General features: G+C 56.5%; 7 protein-coding genes across 7 annotated transcripts; 4 read left to right on the forward strand and 3 right to left on the reverse strand.

Moving 5' to 3' along the window:
• Positions 1–578: 578 nt before the first annotated feature.
• On the forward strand, positions 579–2068 carry B0I36DRAFT_346161 (NADH oxidase; the record flags this gene model as incomplete). The annotated part of the gene is made up of 2 exons (XM_046156424.1): positions 579–1195; positions 1306–2068. 2 exons carry the CDS (start codon positions 579–581, stop codon positions 2066–2068), a joined length of 1380 nt encoding a protein of 459 aa, XP_046017274.1.
• Positions 2069–2247: 179 nt separating this feature from the next.
• B0I36DRAFT_76129 (uncharacterized protein) lies at positions 2248–3520 on the reverse strand. The gene is made up of 3 exons (XM_046163334.1): positions 2964–3520; positions 2762–2850; positions 2248–2605 (listed from the first exon to the last, which is right to left on the reverse strand). Exons 1-3 carry the CDS (start codon positions 3346–3348, stop codon positions 2345–2347), a joined length of 735 nt encoding a protein of 244 aa, XP_046017275.1. The 5' UTR covers positions 3349–3520; the 3' UTR covers positions 2248–2344.
• A 1193-nt stretch (positions 3521–4713) lies between these two features.
• B0I36DRAFT_315664 (mRNA capping enzyme) lies at positions 4714–6296 on the forward strand. Its single transcript, XM_046152905.1, has one exon. The coding sequence runs from the start codon at positions 4874–4876 to the stop codon at positions 6017–6019; it is 1146 nt and encodes a 381-aa protein (XP_046017276.1). The 5' UTR covers positions 4714–4873; the 3' UTR covers positions 6020–6296.
• Positions 6297–6982: 686 nt separating this feature from the next.
• B0I36DRAFT_315667 (leucyl aminopeptidase) lies at positions 6983–8870 on the forward strand. The gene is made up of 4 exons (XM_046152906.1): positions 6983–7240; positions 7318–8057; positions 8229–8364; positions 8484–8870. Exons 1-4 carry the CDS (start codon positions 7049–7051, stop codon positions 8520–8522), a joined length of 1107 nt encoding a protein of 368 aa, XP_046017277.1. The 5' UTR covers positions 6983–7048; the 3' UTR covers positions 8523–8870.
• A 351-nt stretch (positions 8871–9221) lies between these two features.
• On the reverse strand, positions 9222–14375 carry B0I36DRAFT_284189 (armadillo-type protein). Its single transcript, XM_046151557.1, has 3 exons — positions 13606–14375; positions 10117–13539; positions 9222–10040 (listed from the first exon to the last, which is right to left on the reverse strand). Exons 1-3 carry the CDS (start codon positions 13945–13947, stop codon positions 9336–9338), a joined length of 4470 nt encoding a protein of 1489 aa, XP_046017278.1. The 5' UTR covers positions 13948–14375; the 3' UTR covers positions 9222–9335.
• Positions 14376–15855: 1480 nt separating this feature from the next.
• B0I36DRAFT_346166 (uncharacterized protein) lies at positions 15856–17995 on the forward strand (the record flags this gene model as incomplete). Its single annotated transcript, XM_046156425.1, has 4 exons — positions 15856–15916; positions 15982–16065; positions 16141–16936; positions 16990–17995. The coding sequence occupies 4 exons, from the start codon at positions 15856–15858 to the stop codon at positions 17993–17995; spliced, it is 1947 nt and encodes a 648-aa protein (XP_046017279.1).
• Positions 17996–18718: 723 nt separating this feature from the next.
• Positions 18719–24237, reverse strand: B0I36DRAFT_236515 (U3 small nucleolar RNA-associated protein; the record flags this gene model as incomplete). The annotated part of the gene is made up of 3 exons (XM_046149471.1): positions 18719–19615; positions 19678–23785; positions 23861–24237. The coding sequence occupies 3 exons, from the start codon at positions 24235–24237 to the stop codon at positions 18719–18721; spliced, it is 5382 nt and encodes a 1793-aa protein (XP_046017280.1).
• Positions 24238–25493: the final 1256 nt, after the last annotated feature.

Below are 25493 nucleotides of genomic sequence, written 5' to 3' on the forward strand. Positions count from 1 at the left end.
CAGTATTATCTCCGATAGAGATGCCTCGGGGTCTCGGTGTCTGCCGATTCACGGCGCCAATACTGATCTGATGATGCGTGGCGGCAAGTTCCTCCGCGAACAAGTGGACCCCAGCACCCATACGGTACGGGCGGAATTGACGTCAAGCAAAAAGTCGACCCGGACGGGTCTGCAGTGCCAACGAACGCTTCTGCACTTCCCCCCTGGTCTTGCCTGCCCCGATGGAGCAGTGGGACAGCAACGGCGATGGCTCTGCTACTCACTCTTGATGCCATCATTAGTAATGCCTGATGGACTCCCTGGGGGCGCAAGGGGGGACTTTTCGGCGGATCCTTAAGGCCACGGATCGAGTCGTGCGTATATATAAAAGAGGTGTGTCTAACCACCGTGACCTATGTGTTTTCCCGCCATTCTGACGTATAGACAATTCTTCAGACCTCTATTGCTTTTATCCTTCCAGAGCCATACATTACAGACCAGCATCGTCAAGGGCATAGACAAGAGACACCTTACAATCACACACACAGATCACTTACACAAAACACATAGACAACACCAACAACAAACAGACAACGACAATGGCACCAAAACGCTTCGAGTGGGAGGGCTCCCAAAACGTCGACCCGGCACCTCTCGGCCAGCCTCTGCAGTTTGAGTTCAGCGGCAAGACGGCGCCGAACCGCTTCCTCAAGGCCGCCATGACGGAGCGCCTGTCGACCTGGGACCCAAAGGACCTGCCCAAGCGCGGCATCCCCACCGACGAGCTCGTCAACGTGTACCAGCGCTGGGGCGAAGGCGGCCTGGGTGTAATACTATCGGGCAATATCATGATCGACTACGACCAGCTAGAAGCGGCCGGAAACCCCATCGTCGCGCCCGCCAGCGACCCGGAGCAGCGCAAGTTTGAGGGCCCCCGGTTCGAGGGGTTCAAGAGGCTCGCAGAGGCCAGCAAGGCCCACGGCAGCCTCATCGTGGCTCAGGTCTCGCACCCGGGCCGCCAGGTCCCCGAGATGATCAACCCGCACCCAGTCTCAGCGAGCGACATCCAGCTCGTGAGCAAGGCGATGGGCATGACGTTTGGCAAGCCCCGCGCCATGACGCAAGAAGACATTGATCAGGTCGTCGAGGGCTTTGCCTTCGCGGCCGAGTATCTGCACAAGGCTGGCTTCGATGGTATCGAGCTCCACGGTGCCCAGTAAGTTTTTCTTCTTCCCTTAACTTTCTTGAACTTTCTAGACAATCACCCTTCCGCGACACCCCCCCTTATAGCACGGCAAATGAAACTGACCACGACGGATCATACAGCGGCTACCTGCTCGCCCAGTTCCTCTCCCAGACGACCAACAAGCGCACAGACAAGTACGGCGGCTCGCTGCAGAACCGGGCGCGCATCATCTTTGAGATCTCGGACGCCATCCGCAAGCGGGTGCCCGACAAGTCGTTCAGCGTGTCCATCAAGCTCAACAGCGTCGAGTTCCAGGACGGCGGCATCACGCCCGACGAGTGCAAGGACCTGTGCGTGGACCTCGAGAAGCACGGCTTCGACTTTGTCGAGCTGTCCGGCGGCACGTACCAGTCGCTCGGCTTCAAGCACGCGCGCGAGTCGACCAAGAAGCGCGAGGCCTTCTTCATCGAGTTCGCCGAGAGCATCCGGCCCAACCTGCACAAGACAAAAGTCTACGTCACGGGCGGCCTGCGCAGCACCGGCGCCATGGTCGAGGCGCTCCAGTCGGTCGACGGCGTCGGCATGGCCAGGCCCGTCACCCACGAGTTCGACCTCGGCAGGAAGATCCTCGAGGACAAGGTCCCCGGGGCCATCGAGACGCTGCTCGACGAGTCCGACTTTGGCATCACCAACGTCGCCGCCGGCACGCAGATGCGCCTCGTGGGGCGCGGAAAGGAGCCCCTCGACCTCAGCCGTGAGGACCACCTTGGGGTCTTCAAGCAATCCATGGGAAAATGGGGCAAGGGCATGCAAGACAATGCCGACAACTCAAAGTATGGCTTTGTCGATGTTGACGGGATCGAGCTTGCGCCTTACGGGACCCCATATGCAGCGGCCGCGTAGGGCTGGGTTTTCTGCAGGTAACCTCTGAATGTGTGAGAGAGAGAGAGAGAGTATTCATCGATGAGGAAGACTTAGCAAGCATAAATTCAATGTCACCTAGCTAGCCAGGAACAAAATACTGGGTCGGTTCATTCCGACTCTTTCACAGACCACTGATGAGGACGACCAATCCTGGGTGCGAGCTCGTGGCGCGGAGGTTCGTGTAATATGGGTGTTTGAGCGATGTGTATTGAAACGCGACCATGGCGAAAACAAATGTCCCAGTGGACCGGCACTTTATTTGACATGATCTGCCTGCTGCGTGTACATGGTCCTATACGTCTTGATCTCAAAGTTGAAGTCCTCCAGCCGAGGGGCGCCGGGGTGGGCCATCAACTTTTCGAAGTTGCCGGCGTAATCGGGTTCCTCCTCGGCGAAGCCGTAAAAGTCGAGAGCGTCCCGGTTGTACAGGCAGCCACCTGCGCTCCACCACTCCATCTCGAGGACATAGCGCTCCCAATGTACTGCGGATGGTATTGTCTTGATGAACGGCACGAACTGCAAAAGAGAAACCCCGCCGGCCAGGACCCCACGAGAGGTCCATGGCGGTGATATATATATATCAGCAAAACGATCCCATCTTTCATGAAATGCCATCAAATCGCGGTCCCAAGTAAGGGATGGGATTTTGCATCGTAGGGCACATGTGCTTACACCTTGTTCGAACTCGACCTTGCTCACTGCTTCTGAGCGGCTGGAGTCGCGAGCGTCGCCCTCAACCAGAGCAAATGCCTTGATCTCATCTATGTTGTCGAAGAGAGAGAGAGAGAGTGTGTGTGTCAGCGGGCTACCACCCCGGTCTTTCGTAGCATCCGCCACAAAAATGTGCCAAGACGGGGAGATCAGGGGGACGCACTGGAAACTCTGCCGCCGGCGTGGCAGTCGGTGATACGCCGGTAAATACGGAAGTCGATCTCTACCACGTCGCTTATCTTCGCACCGTCAGGCAAGGGATACAGTTCGTGGTCCACCGGGTGGTCAGGTCCAATGTTGAGCTTGAACGCCTGCGAGTTGGCGAAGCTGATGTCGGGCATCGCGTAGATGGACACAAATGGGTACGCGCCGTTGTCAAGGTCGGCCGCCGCGCCGCGCAGCATGGACGAGAAGCCTCCCGTGGCCATCAGGCGTGGAATGTGGCATTCCTCGTACCATTTGGAGAGCTGGCGTGCTGACAGAAGGTGAGGTTCGGTGATCTTGGCTGCGATCAGGCAGAGGCCTGGTCCGGACTTGTCTACGGACATATTCAGGGGTATGGTTGATAGGCGCGTGCTGCTGGACAAGCTTCGAGAGTAGGTGATCGTTGGAAGCAGAAATTGGCGTTCTTTGGGCCTGTCGTGTTTGGGTTTACCCAAGAGGCAGCATGCAGCAACTTATCGCGAGTTTAAAGGAGACCCTATCTGTGGTATGGCACTTTTGGCTGAGGAAGATATATAAATTATCTAGGTCCGCATATAACCAACCATGTTATCATCAAGGTTGCGACAAGACGGCAACTGGCAAGCATGAGTACATGCATGAGTGGTTCCCAACGGCTGCCCATGCTTTGATCGGCATGACCTGAGGGCTGGAGCCCGGTATGTCTGCAGAAAATGTGACAGGCCCGGGAGGATTCACATTGACAAGGGTGAAGTTCCCCTGGCACCTGGTGGAGTAATCGGCTGAAGCTGACGGGCAGGCACTTCACATATTCATTGGTGGAAACTCACAAAGTTTGGAGAGAATGTTGGTTATCTTCTGGGAACTCTTCAGCTGGCATGCCACCAAGAACCAATGGTAGAAAGAGCTCCTCTTTCCAGGTTCTTGGGTCGTAATTACTGGGCTGGTGCCCGGGCGTTGGAAACCACTTGGCCTTGCTTGGGAGGTCTGCATGACGACCAGGAGTCACCTGCACCTTGCCTCACGGGCTGAAGCTCGAGCCCGCCTGTGCTACAGTGGTGCGCCGCGCTCCGGCCGAACTCGAAGATTCGGTGGACGTGGTGCGGAGAAGGGGGCTGCCCCTGGGCAGAACGTATCTAGAACCCTTGCGGAAAATTCTATGCCTGATGCGTGTTCCTGCGGTGTGCAAGGGTCGGTTCGCCGACGAGACGCAGGCGAGCCATGACTGTGACAGATGAGTCCGGCAAGCGCATACAACATGCGATGCTCTACACATCTTGCTCGCCATCGGCAGCGACAGTCTTCGACAACACGGCGTTGGCAACTGCCGGTCCAGTCGTGATGACCAAGAACCCTATCGAAACGTCAATGGCATGACACACATGCCGTGAGTCGCTGGTGGTCGTCCGTAATAGTGGCGGTGAACATTGTCAAATGTGACCGTAACAATCACGGTGGGCAGCCCGGAGCAACGGCCAGTAGGGGTTATTATTGCTCCTCTGCCGTGCTCGACCGGGCCAGTGGCTGCTCAAGAACAGGCTCGTTGGGGATACGTTCCTACTGTAAAGAAGTTTCGTTTTCCTTGCTTCCATTTTTCTTGCCGACGGAAACGCCCTGCTTCCAGGAAGGTGACGCATAACTTTCCGTCGGCAAGGGCCAATTGTTTCCTGAGAAGGTTGGTCCTGCAAAGGCGGGCACAGACCACGCGCGGTGGAGCTGACGCGCTTTTAGCCCAACCTTGGAAAGCGTGCCGGCCGCGTCCCTGCTGCGGACCTTATCACCGATAGGCTCGCTGGCCAGCCACACCACAAGCGCAACATCATCTTTTGGCTGTCCTTTCGCTTTACGCCTCCCAATTGAACCCGCCCCTCCTTTGCGCAACCAGGCACCATGGAGGAGGAACAGTCTGCCGCCATCCATTCGATTGACGAGCCTGGTCTCCGTGCCGAGGGCGACGTGCTGCGTGGCATGCGCCAGGAGGTCGCCAGGCTCCTCCAGCGCAACAGTCCAGGCTTCCCCGGCGCGCAGCCGGTCAGCTTCGCCCGAAAGCACATCGAAGAGCTCCAGCGCGAAGACTACTACCTCTGCGAAAAGTCCGACGGCATCCGCTACCTCCTCTACGCGACAGAGGACCAGGGCAACGAGATCCACTACCTCATCGACCGCAAAAACGACTACTACTTTGTCAACAACGGTAACCTCCACTTCCCCCTGCCCAACAAGGAGCAGGAGTTCCATAGAGACACCATCCTCGACGGCGAGCTCGTGGTCGACACACTGCCCAATGGCAAGACCCAGTTCACCTTCCTCGTCTTTGACTGCCTCGCACTCGACGGCCAGATTCTCATGTCGCGCGACTTGTCTAAACGCCTGGGCTACTTTCGAGAGAACCTCTTCGTGCCATACAAGTCTCTCTTGGCGAAGTACCCGGAAGAACGCCAGTATCAGCCATTCTTTGTCGAGATGAAGGACATGCAGCTACCTTACGGCATCGAGGCCATGTTCAAGGATATGATCCCAAAACTACGGCACGGCAACGACGGGCTCATCTTCACCTGCCTGAAGAGCGAGTACAAGCCAGGCACTGACCCACACATTCTCAAGTGGAAGGATGCGGACGAGAACAGCATCGACTTCAAGTGGCGCCTAAGCTGGGACAAGATCGAGCCAGACGCAATCGATCGCGCCGAGGGCATCACAGAACCATACACAGACTGGGAAGCCATCCCGCACGTCGAGCTCCTGGTGTTCCACGGAGGCCAAGGTGGCTATCAGCCCTTTGCTGAGATGCACCTGGAGGAAAGCGAGTGGGAGACGTTGAAGTCGTTGGGCGACCCTCTGAACGACCGAATTGTAGAGGCATACATGGACGAGCAGAAGCGGTGGCGCTTCTCGCGCTTCCGGGACGATAAGACCGACGCCAATCACATTTCGACCGTTAACAGCGTGATCGACAGTATTCGCGATGGCGTCACAAAGGACGATCTCCTGGCGGCGGCTGCGAGCATCCGGCAACACTGGAAGGCGCGGCATTGATCTCTTGCAAGGAAGGATGGCATCCCGGACCACGGCGTATAAGGAGTTGGGTGTTTAAAAGGGCACACCAGTTTGTTCAGGATACCCACATGGCATGTTTTACAGCATCAAATTATAGCAATGAGGCCGCAAGATGGCCTCTGTGCAGGCTTTAACGTACATGCTATGACCACGCACTCTTGAACAGGGACGCAAGAGACGCCGTATGCTTCCGACTCCTAGGATGACGTCCATTTCCGTCCTCGTACGAAACACCTTCTTTCTTGTTGTTGCTGAGCACTTGTCTTGAAACATCGGGCACGCGGCTAGATCCGACGATAGGCAGCTGGGCGCACGTTGCCAAGACTCGATGTTTTGTGCTACTGCGCGACCTCCCCAAAGGAGCCTCGCCTTGCCGTCCGCACGCGGCAGGGCTCGTGACAGCCCCAGCGAGCGCAATATAGTGCCCGGCAGTTGCCAGCGCTATAGGCCGGGAACCCTGCACGGCTCCTCCAGTAACGTCGGGCTCGGCCCCATCGCTGGTGAAATGGGCTCCATTCCCAGCCTTGGCGCATCATGCCATGGGCAAGTCGGCTGCTGCTGTTGGCGCCGGCAATCGAGTCAGCCAGCAGGCAGTGGCACAGTAATTAATTACAGGGCGTGCCCCAGCCGCGGTGGGCGTTACTTGTTCTGGCAGGTTGCACTGCCGACAACCACCTGCGCCCGCTGCCAAGCCGAAGATCAGGTCTTATCCACCACGACAAGGGCCGACGACTTGCCACAAGGGGCAAGTCGCAGTCCGCCAGCACCCCATGGGAGGCTCGATTGCCAAGCATGTGGGCTAGTCAGCACTACGGACGGCCGTGGGCTTCCATTCTCAGCTGGGACTGGACATGTCTGTGTATCGGGTCCTTGAAGTATATACATACATATGTATATATATATATAAGTAAGTGCTGCTTGGCAAGTCCAGCTCTTCTTTCTGGACCTAACCATCTCCAGGCAGGACTCATACCAAAGGCTACAAACCTCTTCTCACACGCCTTCATCATGGTCCGCTCAAACAGGCTCGTGGCCCTTGGCGCCGCCCTGCTGCACTCGACCTCGCTCTTTGTGGCTGCCGCCGACGAGTTCCGCCTGGTCAAGACCTCTGACGAGGATGCCGGCACGTGGATGACCGAGGAGCAGAAGTGGGACCTCACGGCTCAGGGCATCCGGTTCATCGACATTACCGACACGATTGTAAGTCGAGAGTTGGCCTTCCTTCACCTAGGGCAGCAGAGAGCGCACAGAGTAGTGGCTGACAATGCCTTGCCCAGGAACTCGAGGACGAGTACCTTGCTCGCCTCAACACCTCCCTGGAGACCCGGGAGCTCTCGCGGCGGGCCATCCCGTCGTCCCCCTCCCACCAGTCGGAGGCGGCTCCCTTGGTCGCTGCAGCCACCCAGACCAACATGAAGACATGGGCCAACGCCATGGTCGCCTACCGCAACAGGCACTACAAGGGCAGCTACGCGACGCAGGCCGCCACCTGGATGTTCAACACGGTCAAGTCGGTGGCCTCGGCCAACACGGCCATCACCGTCTCCCAGTTCACCCACAGCAGCTACGACCAGCCCAGTGTCATTGCAAAGATCCCCGGCACTGGCAGCGGCGTCGTCGTCGTGAGCGCCCACTACGACTCGACCGGCGGGTCGACGACCTCCGTCGGGCCCGGAGCCGACGACAATGCGTCCGGGGTCGTCGTGATCCTCGAGGCCCTGCGCGTGCTGGCGGCCGCCAAGTACAAGGGTCCCAACACGCTCGAGTTCCACTTCTACAGCGGCGAGGAGGGCGGCCTGCTGGGCTCCCGCGACGTGATGCAGAGCTACAAGCGCGCCGGCACCGACATCCGCGCCGTCCTTAACCAGGACATGACGGGCTACTCGCCCAACAACGTCATTGCCGTCTACACCGACTACGTCGACGCCACCCTCACCAGCTTCTGCCAGAAGCTCGTCCCCGTCTACACCAGCCTCAAGCTCGTCACCGACCGCTGCGGCTACGGATGCTCTGACCAGTATGTTCTTCTGCTGCTCGCTCTTGATCTAAATCCCCCATGCCTTCCCCTCAAGACGCCCTGGCTTGGCTTTTGGTCTCCGCCGTCGTGCTCTGTCCCGCAGCTCACCCCTATCTCCTCCTCCTTTCCGTCTTCTTGTACACCCACTAACGTCGTTGCGTCACTTCCCAGCGCCTCTGCAAACACCGCCGGCTACCGCGCCGCCTATGTCTGCGAGGACACAATGGCCGACTCGAGCCCCTACATCCACTCGAGCAGGGACACTATTTCGACCCTGTCGTTCCCTCACATGCTCGAGCACGCCAAGGTATATATCTCATCACTATTTTGGCCCACTTTTCTTCTTCTTCTCTACGTCTCCTGGCTCTGCTCGTAAATAGTGTTATAAGCATATGGGCTAACGTAAGCACCGTCTGAAAAAAATAGTATACCATCGGCTTCCTCGTCGAGGGCGCTTACTTCTAGGCTCCTCCCGTCCCGTATCTAAAAGCTGCAAAAAGCTGCCTTTTGCCGCAGTCTTGTCATAAACCCCAGACAAAAAAAATGACAGATATCAAGCCTGGCCGCATCTCGCGTCGCGCTCGAGTGTGTGCTCGAGTGTGTTTGTTGCTTTTTGCCCTCCCTTGGCGGCGCGCAGCAGCAGCACCTCCTCACAAAGGAAGAAGAAACCCCCCGGATCATCTTATTTCTTCAGGAGTGCATATTGTGCCTCGTCGAAGAAGAAAAACGAAAAAAACCGACGCTGAATGTTTCTCCGTGTACATATTTGTCTTATCGAATATACATAGTTATACATAACATTATCTCGAAAAAGGACGACTACCAAAAGAGTTGCGTTGAATCACTGCGTGTGCTTGCCCGGTTTGTTGATGTCACTTGTGAGGTTATGGGCCGACTGGCTCGCCAAACTTCGAGTTTGGGGTCTCCGGGCGAAACCACATGTCCCCCACCATGCCGCTTAGCCGGACACCGAATCTTCTGTATGAGTTGGGAAGATGAACTTGCTCTTGAAATCTCGACATGTCACAACAGGTCAAACCACAACGTGTGGCTTGATCAAAAAGCTAAGAACAATGCTTTATACCATGGATGAATCAACCATGCACACAACTAGTCAGATTGGGTGTGCCACGCCAGAAGCACGGGATTCATTCAGCATTATATCAGGTCAGAAATGCTTTGTATTTTCACACAGCCCAGCTAAAAAGGTTTCAACATTCGTGACATCTCTCTCACACACACACTCTCTCCCCCTATCTCGCCCGCAAACACCAACAATCACTCATCATCCCCTTCCTCATCCTCCTGAGCAGCCGCTCTTCTGCCTCTGGTACTGCGTCCACTGGGCGCCCGAGCTGGCGCCGCCGCGGCTTGTTTCGCCTTGGCGCCCTTGGCCGCTGGTCTGGACGGCAAAGCCTTGGGAGCTGCCGCTGCCGCTGCTCCGGCACGCCCTTTTCGTCCGTTGCTCTTTGCTGGCTCCGGTTCCGGCTCCGGCTCGGGTTCTTCTTCCGCATCTTCAGCGTCCTCCTCCGGCTCGGCCTCTTCTCCCTCATCCTTGTCGTCGGCTGCCTTGTCGTCGCCACCATTCTCCTGGTCTGACTCGTCCTCTTCAGCTTCAGAGCCAGACTCGTCCTCGTCGTCCTCGTCATCGTCGTCCTCGTCATCATCACGCTGCACGACATTGCCATCTTCGTCGTAGTAGTCCCACTTGGCAACTCCCTCCAACATGTCATCGTCATCGGCGTCCGAGTCCCGTTCCATGTAAGAACTGTTTGCATTCCGAGCACGTCCACTGCGGCGCCGGTTCGCATCATCCACCGCAGACGAGCCGGAATCGCGGGTCTTCTTGGAGGACTTGCGGGCCGCTTTGGCCTTTGCGACCTTTTTGGTCTTCGGCGGCCTCGGTTCCCGGCTCTTTGGCGCCGACCTTGCCTTCTTCTGCGCCGGGTGCCCTTCCCGGTGCTCGTCCATACTCTTCCGCTTCTATATGTAGAATATTAGCCGCCCGCTCGCACATTCACAACGACGCGTGCCCAAATTCTTTTGCTGCGTGACTTACCTTTTTCTTGTCAGCGACCCTCAACAGCTCATCCAGCGCATCCTCGGCGTCTTCAGGCAGATAATTCTTCTCGGCAATCTCTTGCGCCTTCTCGTGACTCGGGAGGGCGGTGTAAAGGCCAACTGGCAAGCCGATCCTACCAACGAATGCCTGGAAGCTCCAGCCCTTCCTCTCCTGCCATTTCCGCAACAGCGTGGTGGCCAGGTCGCTGATGACATACAGATTCTCGCTCTTGGACGGATCAATGCCGTCCATGGTCTGCTTGACGCGCTCGGCATATTTGAACACAGTATTAAAGTTGGACTCTGTGACGACGTTCCGGATGTAGAACAAGAGATACTGAGCATGGTCGACAAGCTCCGCCGTCTCAGGGCTGTAGTCTGGATGGTGTGCCAGAAGAGATATGAAACGTCCCATGGACCCTTCCATGACACTTTGTTTGGTTTCGCGGAAGTGGCGGGCACGAGATCGGATCCAGGTCTCGACTTGAGCCTTGAAGTCGGCTTGGGGCTCAAAGGCAGCCAAGAAGATCATCGTGTAGAATCTGGGACGTAACTTGCCCTGTACCAAGTACTTCTGCAGCTTCTCGATGAACAGCCGGCGGACCATGGCGCACGAGTCCTGGACCATGAAGGCCAGACGGTTGAAATCTGCCGGTGTGAACATCTCCTCGAAATGCTTCTGTGTGCACAGCTTGAGTATGGACTGACCAGCCCTCAGCCTGAGACGGGACCTGTGGTGGGCTGGTGACTCGGAAGTCTTGACTAGATTGCCTGACTGCTTTATCAAAGTCTTAAGTAGCTTGAACACGGCCGGTGCTTGCTTCTTGGCTTCGTCCACTTGGTCAATGCCTCGAAGGCGGTTGACCATCAGCTTGAGCGCGGCGCACTTCGCGAGGCATTCTTCGTCGAGGTCCTCCTCGGCTACCCATTCCGGACCATCGGCTTTGCTCTCCGTACGATTCTTCATCAAGATATCTCCCACAGCAATATCGGTAATGCTGTCTCGCGTCTCGGCAGTCGCATCGGGCGCGAGAAGCTCGACCTGGCTGATTGCTACAAGCTTGGTGAGGAAGTTCGGTGAGCCATACTCCAAAGACTTCAGCGCCTTGTTGACCAGATCCGTCGCTGCAGCGGTGCTAGTGTTGTCGTTCTTAGCAGTCAAGACATTCACAGCATACTTGGCCGCTTTCGGCGGTTGGCCGTGAAGACCATAGTTGATGAGTGCTTGCGAGAACTTGCGATCCTTTGGGAGTTCTTGAGGGTATTTCTTCGAGTACGATGAGCATGCCTTGAGCGCCTCGACCATGCTGGCGTCATTGGCCTTGGTGGCTGTTGGCGCGAACTCGATCAGATCCTTGCACAACTGCCCGACATGCGTCTTGAACAGGTCTGGGTTATGCTGCGATATTTCGTTCGTGATCTCCTGAGCCGCAGCTCCCAGTCCATCCTTGTCGCTCTTTGAGCAGTCCATGAACGTGGACAAGTGGCTCTTGTTGAACAGGATATTCGAGGACCGATATAACAGAGGCAAGAGCGTGTCTAGCATGTGTGGGTTCTTCGACCCCTGTGCCCGTTTAATCAATTCCTTGATTGCGCGCTGCATGGTTTTGAAGTCGCTCTCGGCTGACACGGAAAATCTGATGAGTTGGTAGCTGCGGCGATCGTGCCAGTTCGCAAAATGATACAAATCGGCCTCGACCTTGCTGGTGTCAGGCAGGAACTGGCACAGATAGGCGACCGTCTTCCTGAGGTTCGCCTTGGCGATGTCTGCGTTCGAGGCTGGACTCCCTCCATTGTAAGCGTCGCAGCTCTTGACCAGGTTTTCCATGACCTTGGAGAACTGTGGCTGGCGGGCATTGAGTGCGCTGAACGCTCGCTTCGCGCTGACGTCGAGGTGTTTAGCCAGCAGGATCACCCTTTCGGCACGAATCCTGTCTGGATCATAATCGGGATCCGCGGTGGCCTGAGATTGCGCCCCATTGGAACCTTTCGTGGCCTTGGCTTTCGGAGGGGGGAAGGACAGCGGTACAAGGAACTCGAAGATGACTCTCTCCAGGAGGACATTGAGCTCGGGGTCGTTCGCGTAGAAAGTGTTGAAAATTCGAGTTGGGATGCCACTGAGTGCTGACGTAACAGTCTCCTGCCCGGCAGCAAGCTCGCCAGTAGCAGCAGCCCAGAGTTTCGCCAACAGGACCATAGCCTCCACACGGATGGCAGATTTCTTGTCTCTGCAGCGGTCTGCCAGCGTGAACAAGACTGAGCCTTCCTTGTCTACTCCGCCGGACATCGCAAGCTTCGTGACAACATCTCTGAAGCCAAATGCCTCGATGGCTTTGACAGCAGCCAGTCTGACTTTCTCGTCGCTATCAATCAGCTTGTCTCTGAGTCCGCTCACAAAGGCTGATTCGTCTTCACGGCTCAGACCGATGCCTCCAGCTGACGTTGAAACAATATAACCAACACTGGTCGTCCAGGCAGCACGAACGAGTGCAGACTTGTCATTTTTCCTGCTGACAAAGTTGTGGAAGGCTTGGGAGTGCGTTTGGGCGAAAGATAGTGGGGAAATTGGTGTCGTCAGGATGCTTGCTGTCGGATGCTCGGGTGTCTCGTCACTAAGCCGCGGCGGCGGATATGCCGCCGGGTCAAAAGCTGGTGGTGGTGGTGGCCCAGCAGCGCCGATGCCCGATATGATATCGCCAAGTGTTTCGGTGGCAAGCAACCGGAGCTGCACGTTGTCGGTCGCCAGCTCATGATCTACTTGTGGGATGACGTTGACGAGCACCGTAGGAGCCGCACGCCAGAGCTCTCTGAGCAGCTGGTGGGCTTTGCGCAGCTCTCTGAAGTCTGCTTCTGAAGGACCTGTAGGCGCATCCTCGTCGTCTGATTCGCCATCCTTTTGGCCACTGGTGTGAGTCTTGCCCGACACGTCCAAGATCACGTCACTGAAATATTGGCCGACATAGCGGGCCATTTTATCAGGTATTGTGTTGCAGATAGTCTTTGCCATGACGTAGGCACCCGGCTCTTCTTTAGGCAAGAGTGTGGTTTGGTTCTCGTCCGTCTTCTCTCTGTGCCCACCTGGTGGCGCGGCACGAAGGAACTGAGCCATGATGACATCAAGAACATCTGGAGGCAGCGCAGGGCTCTCCTCGATTAATGTCACGAGGATCTCAGTCATATGAAACTCGACATCTTTGGCGATTTGATCACCCGACGCAGACTTGGACGTGCCAGAAACGCCGTCGAAGAAGGCTGTGAACAGGTCCAGCAGCAGCTCTTCTGAGTTGTTGACCTCATTGATGAGGAGGATACTTTTGACCTCGGCAAGCGAGGTAAGGACATATTTGTGCTGTGTATTATAAGCGTTGCTCGAGTCCCACAGGGCTGGCAAGACCGTGTGCACGAAGAGGGTGAATATTTCCTGTGCGCATGGAGGCGCATGTCAGCAACAGCACCATAACCATCCGGGTGTACAACAATGGCTTACCTTGAGTTGCTTGGGCGTGAAGGGCGCCTCTGGAGCGCACAGCTTGAGGATGTCCACCAGACAAGAAGCGACGTAGGCCTTGACACCAGCTTCTTTGTGACCAAGGAGGTTGTTTGAAGCAAGGTCTTTGGCAACGCTGGCTAGTGAGGCTTTGTCGACAGTCTCCTGGTCCATGTCGACAAGTTCCTTGGAGAGCTTGTCGAGACGGCGGAGAAGCTCGCCAGTAGCGATTGGCTTGCCAGCGCGCCACGACAAGGGCTCCTTGAACTGGAGCGAGACCAGCTCCTCGCCCTCCATCTCTTGGTCCTCCTCTTCGGGAGCCTCGTCCCTGCGTCGCCCCATGACTGCGCGGCGTGTTGTCAACTCAGGCCCTGCTATGGGGTCGGTGTAGTGCCGTGGGTCGCAAACGGGTGTCCTTGACGACGGTTGGTAAAGGCGCGGGTTGTGGGAGGTGAAGCGGCACGAGCTCCGGGGGCCAATCGAGCGCGATTGGTATTCTTTTTGGGCAATTCTAGCTGGCGCGCAATGCCTCGACAAGCTCTGGTGCGATCGGGTCGAAAGCTGCCCGGGTGGCGTCGAGCTTCGCTGGGGTCGGCTCGTGCTGGCAGGTGCCACGAGTACGCGCAGTCTCACGGGGTGTTGCTCGAAGTGCGTCGTGTTGCAGGTTGGCAGGCGGTGCCTAGAGTGTGCAAGCTCGACGCGCTGCGCCAAAGACCCGTGGGGATTGGTGATGGGCTGGGGATGGGTGTAGTGTCGGAGGGCGGGCAGGCATTCGAGTTGCGGTCGCAGTCCTAGGGTAGTGTGCTGCTTCGCAGTATTGGCAGTGGTGGGCTGCGACTTGCGCTGGCGGTGCTGGTGCTACTGGGTGCGACGCGCCAATGGGACACCCCTGTCCTGCCCCTGCAATTCATCATAAGCTCGCCATCGCAAGCACTCGACGCGCAGCCCACGCGCCGGGGAGAGGCACGGCGCCCTTGGGTACTTTGATCGTGGTGTGGGTTGCGTGCCCAACGAGGTACCGCCTCGTCCAGGTGCTGGGCATGGACGCGTCGAGCGGGTCCTCCGTCCATCAAGCAAGTCGAGCTCCACACGGAGCACCCGCACCGGCCGACGACTTACACGGATCGGCTCCAGCCGGATGTCTAAACCACCACTCATCGGGCACACCTTGTCGAGTCACCCTCGGACTTGATTGATCTGCTTCATGCTGGGCGGTGCGGAACGATGGCAATTTTTGGGGTTTCTGCTCTCTCCAGTACAGGCCTTGGACCTGTTCTTGCCCGGGTAGCTGTCAACCAAGAGTGGGGCGACCACGAACGCATGAGGGAGCTTGTCTTGAACCCGATAAATGAAGGTGTAGATGACGGTGTAGATGCGAGGGCAGTGTGCTGGCGTTCTGGTCACCTTGTCTAGTGGCCCGAGTTAGCCATGCCTCACAGAGACGTCCACCAGCATGTCAATGACAGGAACCATGGGCAAAGTTCACAATCAGCTCAGCATATTGTCAGAGACTTTTCACAAACAGGATCGACTCCTGCTAGTAATGATGCCTCGCATGCGTACGCCTGTAGTAACAGTGAAGCTATGAGACCTCCTGCTCCAACGAGCAGCGCAGCTCCTGACCCGACATGTTCTCAAATTCAGTTGCACATTCCATGGATCACTGCTCCTTGGTTGAGGCCACCCGCATGATCTGTAATCATAGAGTCGTGGAGCCCGGAGGCGAGGCACACATGGCGTAACAAAGCTCCGGGGCGAATGCCTGTGAGGATAATAACCACAGCAACGGCTGCGCAGGTTGAAATCCTTGCCACGACGGCTGCCCTCTTCTTCTTTATCCTCTGGTCTCACTTCTTTTCCCTCTTTCTTACTTCCTGCTCCTCACCGTGTTCTCGTCAGCCGAACTCACGAACCCACGCCAGGCACTTTGAACTTACCCTGTCGTGGTCGTCACGCGTTGTGAAAGTAACCTTGTAAGTCAATCAATGCAACGAGTTGCAAGATATCGGCCAGCAACGTTGCCGAAAACACAGTCGGCACGGTCACACCCTGACTTGAGTCACAAGAGTACCTACGCGAGTGACCACGGACTGACGGTAACCGCGGCACTCAGGACAACTCTCAACCTCGCTGCCAGTAACCCACGTATGTATCAGCCGTTTCTTGACGGTGTTTTGTGGCAGAGATGAGCATTCCAAACACACACTGACCACCATACAGACCCAACAACACTCCGCCACGATGTTGCCAATGGCTACGGAAAAGAGAGATCCGTTGGGCGACGTGCGCGCCATTGTCGAAGCCGCTGCTGGTAAGTCTGCCTTGTACAGGAGCGAAAGAGGTCCTGGACGAGCTCAACTGACCATCAATCTCCAGCACGGCGCTCTCGTGCTCGCCGTTTCGGCATGCTCGGCCTTGGTATCGCTTTGACCATGACCTTGTTCTTGGCCGCCAGCTTGAGTGAGTTACAAATTGAATTTAGAGACAAGCAGACTCTGCGTGTGTGCCTTTCCAGCAACTACTAACTGTGCCCAGGCCAGTTGTCTTTCGACAAGTTGGTCTCCAGCGTCTGTATGTCTGGCAATCACCAGCCCAATCTCGACGTTACCGGAACGATGGGCGGTCTGGGCAGGCGTCAAGTCTACGAGGTCACCGACATCCAAGCGGCTGTGCTGCAGCCTACTGCAACCGGCCTTGCTCTTGGGAACATGACCAATGGTGCGATTGAGACCTCGACGGCTTGGGCTGTTGTTACTGTCACCCATACCCCTGGCAACCTCAACATGACGGCGCTCAGTACCACCAAGTCTGTTCTCAGCAACACGACGATCACGGAAGACGCAGACACTACTATCATTGTCACCGCCACCGTGTTCCCCGAGCAGCCCACTGAGCCTGCCTCCTCATCTGTCTCTGCCACCCACACAGATGCGGATGTTACTGTCATTGTCACGGCTACTGTATTCCCCGAAGCTTCCTCAAGCACTGTCCAAGCATCGACATCGTCCAGTGATGCCGGTGCGGATGTCACAGTGACCGTCACAGCGACTGTCATGCCGGAGCCTCCAGCAGGAACCACGTCTCTTGCACAATCCAGCACCACGACGTTCTTGCCATCGTCTCCTTGTTCTGATGAGATGGCGACTACAAGCAGCGCATCAGTACTCACTTCCCATGCTCCCACGAGCAAGCTTACATGGAGCCTGAGCTTGAGCGACTGGACAAACACCACTGTGTGCCATGGTCCCGCCTCGTCCATGCTGAACGCCGTGTCTAATCCCGCGACCTCCACTCCCGGAAGCAGCACTGTTCTTCTCAGCTTTGTATCCAGGTAAGCAGTACCTTGAGAATCATGGCGACTGATTGCTGACATTGTTGGCTCAGTGTTGATCCAATCACGGCCAGTTCTCCCAAGAGCGAGTCGCCAGACAACTTGACGGTCACGGTCACCCAGCGCCCGGCTACCAGCGCCACACATGTCACAGTCACCACCACAGGCTCCCCTCTGAGCCCCGGATCTTCTTCTGCTTCCATAAAGCCAAGCTCTCTGCCTGCGTCTGTGGCTTCGACATTCGAGACACTTGCACACACAACCATCAGCACGACTGATCACCTCACCAGCACCGTCGCCACTATCACCCGTACCGCAACCGAGACAGATACCCTTCTTCCCGGTCATGCCACTTCTGCGGACGCCTTCAGCGCAGTCACTGTGCCCACCGATGGCCCTGAGCAGTGCGCCACCGCCGGGGTCTTCACAGAAACCACAGTCGTGACCTCGACTGTCATTTTTGTGACTGGTCCGACCGCCATTCCGACTGCGACTGTCACCGTCACCGCGTTCCCCGGTATCTCATCTGTCCTGACCCGGCCTACCACAGACTGCACCGACACCGGGCTCGTCACCGTCACTGTTACTGCTGGAACCGTCTCCTCAGCATACTTCGCCTCTTCCGCCGACGCTATCCAGACGACAGCCAGCACCGACGGCATCGCAGTGTCGCAGCCAGCTCCTTCCCCCAACAGCAGCAGCAGCAGCACTACACCCGACTCTGGATTCTCCACCGGCCTCTGGACACCTCTGCTGCCCTCAGTCTTGACCAGCACCATCCTGACCACTCCAGTCCCGCTCACACCCACGAGTCTTCCCACCTCGATGTCCAGCAGCAGCAGCAGCAACATCAGCAGCAACACGACCGTATCCATCCCCCTGGTCCCACTACTACCACCCACGACGACGACGACCGGCATAGTCGTCATCAGCGACGCCGGCGCGAGCAGCACCAAGAACCTGCCCCGCGTCACGACGTACTGGGGCGGCAGCAACGGCATCGGCAGCGCGACCTGCGTCGTGATGCTCGTCGCCACGGTCAATCTCTGGTTGTTGTAGAGTTGTGGCTTTCCGAAAATGACGGCCAAATCTTGGGCCCCCCCTTTCGTCCACCTTTTTGTTTCACCCACACATGATGGGGGTGGAGCAGTAATCGTGTAATTATCATTCCACGCATTTATCAGGGACCGCTTCAGGTATATGCAAAAAGTGGATAGTGCTACATGGCTTTTGAGGGGAGGCATCTGCAGCAAGTACGTCGTGTGCGCGCGCATGCCGGGTCTCACGTACGTTGGGCTCCGATTTGGTTTTAACTTGTCGTAGTCTTTTGAGAAAGTCGACAGGATATCTCGTCAAGCCTTGTGATGCTTGCCTTCGGCAGGTTTCTTGTACACTATGTAGTTCTTCGATAATCGGCGAAATAAGAATAAACTTCTTGCCACCACGTCTTGCGGCCCCTTTGATACAATCGGGTCGGGCGGTCCATATCCTCGCCAACAGCAGAGATGGTATCATGTCTCGTGGTTCTTGAAAACTAGTACGAATGGGCAGTATTTAAAAGACATGCAACTCCTATTCCCATTCTCCATGAGACTTTCAAGGTTGTTCATACAAAGGCGAGATTTACCACTCGCTAACCGTTTGGCGTAGGAAGAAATGCATGCTAATGTTCTTTTCTCTGTCTCTAAACTCCTTGATACACAAAAAACTATATGCAAATCCCATGTCAACGACTTGCTACGCCAATGAATGATCTGTCTCTATAGACACCGTCTTCTTCGATTACTGCAGCATTGCGTCTAGGCTCTCGCCCAGAGCGCCCTCGATCCCCACAATCCAGCGGTGCGTCTCGCGCTCGACATCCTCGTCGTCGTCCTCCTGCAATTCGCTGATGTACGGCAGCATCTCAGGCAACATCGACAGCCACTCCTCGCCGAGCCGGTTAGTAATCTCTTGCTCGCACTTGACGGCGGCGAGGCGCACAGCTGTTTGCTCGGAGCGTAGGTGCTTGAGCAGGGCGCCGTTGAGCTCCTTCTGGTGATCCTGCGAGTCCGCGGCGTTGGCGAGCTCGACAATGGCGGGGACCAGATCCAGCGTCAGATCGGTCGTGCCTGCGTGAGCAAACTGCGCGGTGAGCACTGGCGCCACAGCGTTGAAGTGAGTTGGTGCTTGCCAGAAGTCATCCTGGTCGTGCTCGAAGCAACTCGCGAGCGTCTGAAGCACCTTCTTCCACAGCTCGCGATCCTCGGCCTTCTTCACATTGGCGGTGTTAAGGATGTTGACCGCCGCATCCACCACATAGGTGCCATAGCTGGTAACGATGGACTTGAGGTTGTCGAAGAAGTGATGCAAGAAGCCGAAAACGCTGAGCAGGCGCAATTGCCTGCCCACAGCGTTCTTCTTGGGCAGCGAAGTCGTGGCCCAGTCCATCAGCTGGGTGAAAATCGGGCGAAAAGCTGCGTCGTTCAGCTTGTAAATCATCTTGAGGGAGACTTCATTGACGATGGCCTCGATACGCGCCACATTCTTCATTCCACTGTCGCCCTTCTCATACTCGATGCGCCGCAAATCGAGAGCATCCATGATGATAGAAAGCAGCAGAGACGCGTTTTTCTCAATGGAGCCCTTCGTGTTCTTGTCGATCGCGAGACCCAAGATCTCCAAATACTCGCGTACGGCCTGTACACAACCATCAGTAAGAGGATTAATGACACAAGGACCAAGGTTAGAGTGGCACTTACAAGGAAGCCAGAATCAGTGGCAGTAGTCCAAGTCTGGCCCAAGGCGGTAAAGAGGGTTTTGGCCTCGAGCTGTTTCGCCAGAAAGTGGAGGCACTGTTGGCGAGCATTGTTGGCCTCAGAGCCGAGATTAGCGTTGGCAGAAGCACTGGCAACAGTGAAAAGCTGCTTCAAGTAGGAGCCTGAGAGCATGTACGGCAAGTATTGTCCAAGTGCCGTCATGAAAGCAAAGCCCGCATTGTGGAGCTCTGGCCGTGGATCTTCAGCCTGCACGCTCTGCTGCATGTAGGCAAGTGCCTTCGGAATGGCGGACGGCAGCACAGGAACGATACCGTCCTTCAGGACATCGACGAGCGAAGCAAGGCAGAGGAGGGCCATGACGCGCAGATTCTCGTCGTCTTGGCCAAGGCACTTGTCACTGGCGATCGTGTTCGCTGCGCCAGTGACAGCTTCTGGATCTTTCTTGCCATACTTCTCGGCAATCTTGTCGACACAGCCCACAGCAATGTGCTTGAAAGCGACATCGTCTGACGTTCTGATGATCGCTGTGAGTTGCGGGAGGAACGCTAGCAGAGCCGCTCTCGAGCTGGCATCAGACTGATTCTCCTTGTCGATGCGTGTCTCAACAGCGCGTAACACCTTGCGGCGAAGAGCGGCGTCGGGACGATCAAGCAGGGTCTCTACAGCCTTGATGAACTCGCCGATGGCTAGCAGATTCAGAAGCTTCGACAGTCCTTCGCTGCATTGGTTGTAAAGGGCCTTGTTTTTCCTTAAGGAATTTGCGAGGCCAAGCAGATCCTCCAATAGAGTGGAGTAGAGCTCGCGAACCTTGGAAGCCTCCATGTCATCCCGACCCGCCAACTTGCTGATCTGCGAGATGAGTTTCCTGCTCGAAAGCAGCTGCGGAAGCAAGCTGAGTTCGCATGTTGCAATCTTCTGGGTGTCTCGCTCAGACTCTTCGTTGGTACCCAGGAGGACAGATGACAGCGCAGGCTTAGGCTGGAATACGTCACGAATGAGGTCCAGAAGTTTGATCAGCGACTGCAGTTGGGTTTCGACAGAGAAACTGTTGAACACCTCTGTGCTGAATGTCAAAACCTGATCTGTTGCACCGTACTTATCAGCCAGCATGGCAAGGAGAGCGAAGAGAAACTCCTCTGGACCTAGTGTCTCCACCAGCGAGACAAAGAGGCCGAGACGACGGTGTGAAGGTATATGCTCATAAGCCGTGACAAAGCTGAGGAGTAGCTCCGACGTCGCCGCAACAGGATTGCGCTTGCCCTTGCGAAGGGACTGAATGAGGGGCGGGACCACCTCCTTGACAGTTTGGTTGATAACATGTGCGGAGTAGTCGTCGTTCTGACGGAGGACCGAGCTGCCCATGAAGGTGAAGATTGGCATCACACTATGAAGAACCAAGTCTGGAGCCACCTTAGCGAGACTGGCAATCAGAAGCAGTGCGGAGCTCTGAACAGCTGGACTGGAGGACTTCTGAATGCAGTTGACCAGCAGATCGCCGTGCCCACCGGATCCATCAATTTTGAGGCTAGGGCTTTCCTTGTACGCAGGCACTATAGCAAGAAGACTACGCAGGACAAGGTTCTGAAGGTACCCAAGCTCGGATCCAACAATAACCCTATAGTGCTGCAACTCCGACAGGGCATTGAAGAGTGGGTTGAGAAGCTGCGGGTGTTTTTCAGGCTCAGAACCTTCCACAAGTTGAAGAACAAATGTGACGTGCTTTAGGGTTGCAGTGATCTCTGGCGTGGTTTGTGTTCCGATTCCACGATGGGCTTCGGACGAGGAGGTCCTCCGGCGCTTGCCAGGCGGTGGCTCGGTCACCATCTTCGCCGCAGGCTGGAGACTTTCGAGGAAGAAGAGCAGAATATCTGTCGTAAGCTCCACGTTCCTCAATAGGTTGGCGGCTTCAGTGGCAACCAGCGGTCGCTCCTCGGCCCACCCCTTGTTGGCCAAATTGAGCATCTGCTGAGCAACCATGTACCGGGGCTCGGACTTCATGGATTCCCAGAGCTTTTCTAGGCGCTGGAACATGACTCGCATCAGATGCTCTCTTTTCTCCATGCCAGCACTTTGTACGGCGCCGAGAAGATATTCCAAGCCCAGCTTGTCATTTGGAAGAATGACATCCACGAACGCAATGTCCACAGTCCTCTCGTCCACCTTCTGTTCGACACAAATCTGTGTAGCCGTAGTTTCTGAAACCGATGACCACCATTTCAAAAGCGGCAGGAGAAGCTGGGTCCGCGTGGTACCAGACACACTCTTGACTTGGTTGAGGGGTGCCAGAAGGCGGAGCTTGACAGCCATAAGCGGACTGTGGACTGCGTGGCTGGAAAGAAACTGCAGAATGGAAAGCCGAGTGGCATGTGAGACGTGGGCCTTTTTGTCCGCGTCCCCGTTGTCTACAGATTGACGAGAGCCGCTGCTAAGAACAGATTGAATCACTGCAGTGATTTGCTCGGCATTGAGAACGCACTCCTCAAGCGTGGGCAGCAAGATAATCTGTAAAAGCTTCCGGGCCGTGTCGACTTCCATCCAGTCAAGCGAGTCCTTGGTCCCATAAAGCTGCTCGCGACCCCAAGTCTTGGCCTTCTTGTCCGTGCCAGCGAAGATGGTCTCGAGAACAATCACCAGCTCGGCAGCGGCACGGCGTACCTTCTTGGACGGGTCGTTGAGCGCTGAAATGCAGTGCGGAATGACGGCCTGGAAATCCACACTCTGACAGTCGCTCTCCTTGAGGCGGGCCTTGACAAGATCCAAGGCACCAACTCTGGCAAGCGTCGGATAAGGCCCAGACCAAATCCTCATGAAAAAAGTGAGATAGAAGCTATCTTCGACGGCCTGGTTTCTCTTGAGCGCACCCAACTGGACGAAAATTGGGCTGGAGCCCTCTTGCGACAAAGAAGATAGGTAGACGGAGCACAGATCGAGGAAGACGTCTGAAGGTGATGGTTTCAGGCAAGACCCTCCTGTGTTCGAGAGAGTACCAACCCGCTCGATGGCGGATGAGAAATCCTCGCTCGTCTCTGGGGCGTCCGTACCCATATCCATCGTCTCGTTGTCGTTCTTGGCAGCCAGGATCGCCCTGGGACGAATTTGAGTGTCGAGTCTCATCTCCAACGCATCGATGTCGACATCCGTGTCGGCAATCACCTTTGAGAACAAGCCCTGGTCAAGATCGACCTGCGACAGGCGAACAATTGTGGTTGCAAGCGCTTTCCTCAATTCACCCCCCTCATCCACCCTGTCGTCTACCCTGTGCGCAGCGAGAAGCAACGACTTAAAGGCTACGACAGCCTGTTGTTCATGTAGGATATGTTTCGTCAGGAGAGACTCGATGATGGGAAGTCCTCTGAAGTCGCCCTTCTTGGAAAGCCTGTCTATCAGAGCCAGGCTCAAGCCGTTCGATAGCTTGCCAATCTCATGCTCAGTACTGATTTCAGCGAGCAGGTCAGAGAGACCGTGGACCTTCAGAAGAGCTTTTGTGACTCTCCCAGAAAGCTGCTTGGCAGATCGGTACTGGGCGAGGATAGACAAACAGACGAGCCCCGGGCGCAGAGAGTCCGTGCTCCATCCCGATACAAGCTGCTCCATCAAGGCGCTGATTGCAGCGTCCTGCAGGTCGCCCTTGGCCACGAACACCGCAAGGACCATGTAGCATGCAATCTGTAGATCGGGAACCTTGCTCATGACAAGAGCCTCGCTGATAGTAGGACCAAGCTCGTGCAGCAGTGATTGATCGTTGTCCGCCTGGATCGCGCGCCTGCCTGATCGTAGTCTGTCCAGTTTGCCATTAACGGCTTCAACCATAAGACCGCCCCAGAACGAGATGAGAGCGGGATGTTGTTGTTGAGCTCTGCAGGTTTCGATCGTGTACGAGGAGACGGCAGCCAAAAAGTCGGAGTGGTGCACAGCTCTGTGCACGAGAACCGACCTCGGGGTGTCTGTAGAAGACTTCGCGTACGGGGCAAGGAATTTGTAGACTTGCGGAAGGTTTTCTGGCAGAATCGAGAGCAGCGTCTTGAATGCCGGAATAGTGTGGAATGGGAGGAAGGTCGAAATCAGAGTCGAGGTGTTGTACTCGTGTATCCTATAGTGTTGTCGCCGTCAGCCAGCCGAATCGCATGATAGAGGCCACGGAGCTGCAGTGCTCAGGAATACAAACCGGAACCGTCGAACAAGCCACTCGAGAGCCTTGATCGCAGGCATCAGTCGGAGACGTGATCCGACAAGTCGCAGAAACTCGTCTATCCGCTTGTCGAGCACGGCATTCTCGGCCGCCGTCATTTGTGTGCGATCCTCATCTTGGCTCTGGGGGCTGAAGATGGAGTTGCCAAAAGCCACGTAGCGGGGATCGAGCTGGCAAAGCTCGTCGAAGCCTTCGCGGCAGATGGTGAAGAGTGTCTGATAGTTCTGGGCGGCGGCCACTCGAGGTTCGAAAATGAGCGACTTGGAATGTGCGGCCTTCTGCGCCTTGACGTTCAGAGTCGTCTTGGAGGCGGCGGCGATTTGCGCCAGCTGCGCAGACAGAGCCGTCGCCATGTTGTCTGCTGATGGGCGAGAATCACGATTCCATGAGACGAGACAGAGAATTCAGACGCAGAGCACTGCTGAGTGACACGAGTTGTAGTGGTGGCTGGTCTGGAGGCAGCACCGTCGCAAACTGACAGGTCTCTGGGGACTGGTTTTGTTCAGATCAATGCGCCTCCCAAAATTTCGAAGCCGCGAGAGGCGGACGCTCGAAAAAGTTGCGATAAGGCCGCCCGATAAGGCGTGCTTTGGCCCGGGCAGGTCCCCCCACCCGGGCACCCTCTGGGCGCTTTGCACGGGCAAGTCGGCACTAGGGATGCCGAGCAGGACCCCGGGCCTGCCTGCCTGCCTGCCTGCCCGACGGACGGTTCCTGCCGCTAACGATGGGAAGCCGCACCTGGACATCTCCTCCCCCACGGGACTTGAATGCTACAGTGAATCGCCCTCTGGCACTGGGCGGCCATGTAACTGTTGGCTGGGAGCACCGGTCCAGACCACGCGCGAACAGCACGATGGCTTCAGGAAGCACCATTACCCCGACAACTGCCGCCTCCCCTCTTTCTCGATGCCATCCAATTGGCTCAAGCCCGAGAACGCTGCTGACGCCCCACGATGCCCTCAGCGCACGCAGCCTGTGCCGCAGGAGCGCGCGGGGGGTTGGCCGTTGCTACTTGCGTTCTCGTAGTGGACGTGCAATGCAGCATGGGCTCGCGTGTGCCACCGCCGTCGAGTCTGGCCACTCGGGACGTTCCATTCGACGGCCTGCAGTGACCTCGGGAGCTCTGAGGACTTGTCGCTCCGCCAGCCGGGGCTCCAGCAACCTGGCGAGGCCCCCTCATTCCCATTCTAGCGAGCTGCCAGACGAAACCATAATTGGTGGGGTGGCACACTTCTGCCGCCATCGATGGCCGGCCCATTCCAATGTCCACCCTTGCGCTGCTGGGCCGATAGAGCTCGTCCGTCCGTCCTAGGATGCTCCTCTGCTTGACAATCTGCGATTGCTGCCCTGATTGTTGTTTTCTCTCCTCCCTTTCACTACCCTCGAGGCCACCGCTCTCGAGCCCACGTCTGTCTTCGCGCCTTCTTATGCCACGGGCTCGACCGTCTTGAGCATCGGCTGCATTCCTTGTGGCTGTGACTATAGCAAAGGACAGCCGTCTCAAGCGTGGTGATCGACACGTCCTGTGTGCATATCGACTGGTCATTTCGTAGATCATCACATCTCGCAGCCTCCACCACCTTTCTTGTGGGCGACTTGCCAAGCGGCC

The sequence above is a fragment of the Microdochium trichocladiopsis genome (assembly GCF_020744255.1).
Source record: "Microdochium trichocladiopsis strain MPI-CAGE-CH-0230 chromosome Unknown B0I36scaffold_2, whole genome shotgun sequence".
NCBI classification, from domain to species: domain Eukaryota; kingdom Fungi; phylum Ascomycota; class Sordariomycetes; order Xylariales; family Microdochiaceae; genus Microdochium; species Microdochium trichocladiopsis.

What these genes read in the sequence shown, in the direction of transcription:
- B0I36DRAFT_76129 (XM_046163334.1), bottom strand. Translation starts at nt 3,348, where the DNA reads ATGTCCGTAGACAAGTCCGGACCAGGCCTCTGCCTGATCGCAGCCAAG. An exon ending in CGCCGGCGGCAGAGTTTCCA is followed by an intron (nt 2,851 to 2,963) that starts GTGCGTCCCCCT and finishes TCGACAACATAG; the next exon opens with ATGAGATCAAGGCATTTGCT. An exon ending in AGGTCGAGTTCGAACAAGGT is followed by an intron (nt 2,606 to 2,761) that starts GTAAGCACATGT and finishes TCTCTTTTGCAG; the next exon opens with TTCGTGCCGTTCATCAAGAC.
- B0I36DRAFT_315664 (XM_046152905.1), top strand. Translation starts at nt 4,874, where the DNA reads ATGGAGGAGGAACAGTCTGCCGCCATCCATTCGATTGACGAGCCTGGT.
- B0I36DRAFT_315667 (XM_046152906.1), top strand. Translation starts at nt 7,049, where the DNA reads ATGGTCCGCTCAAACAGGCTCGTGGCCCTTGGCGCCGCCCTGCTGCAC. An exon ending in TCGACATTACCGACACGATT is followed by an intron (nt 7,241 to 7,317) that starts GTAAGTCGAGAG and finishes TGCCTTGCCCAG; the next exon opens with GAACTCGAGGACGAGTACCT. An exon ending in ACATGCTCGAGCACGCCAAG is followed by an intron (nt 8,365 to 8,483) that starts GTATATATCTCA and finishes TGAAAAAAATAG; the next exon opens with TATACCATCGGCTTCCTCGT.
- B0I36DRAFT_284189 (XM_046151557.1), bottom strand. Translation starts at nt 13,947, where the DNA reads ATGGGGCGACGCAGGGACGAGGCTCCCGAAGAGGAGGACCAAGAGATG. An exon ending in TCACGCCCAAGCAACTCAAG is followed by an intron (nt 13,540 to 13,605) that starts GTAAGCCATTGT and finishes CCATGCGCACAG; the next exon opens with GAAATATTCACCCTCTTCGT. An exon ending in GGGTCGCTGACAAGAAAAAG is followed by an intron (nt 10,041 to 10,116) that starts GTAAGTCACGCA and finishes TTCTACATATAG; the next exon opens with AAGCGGAAGAGTATGGACGA.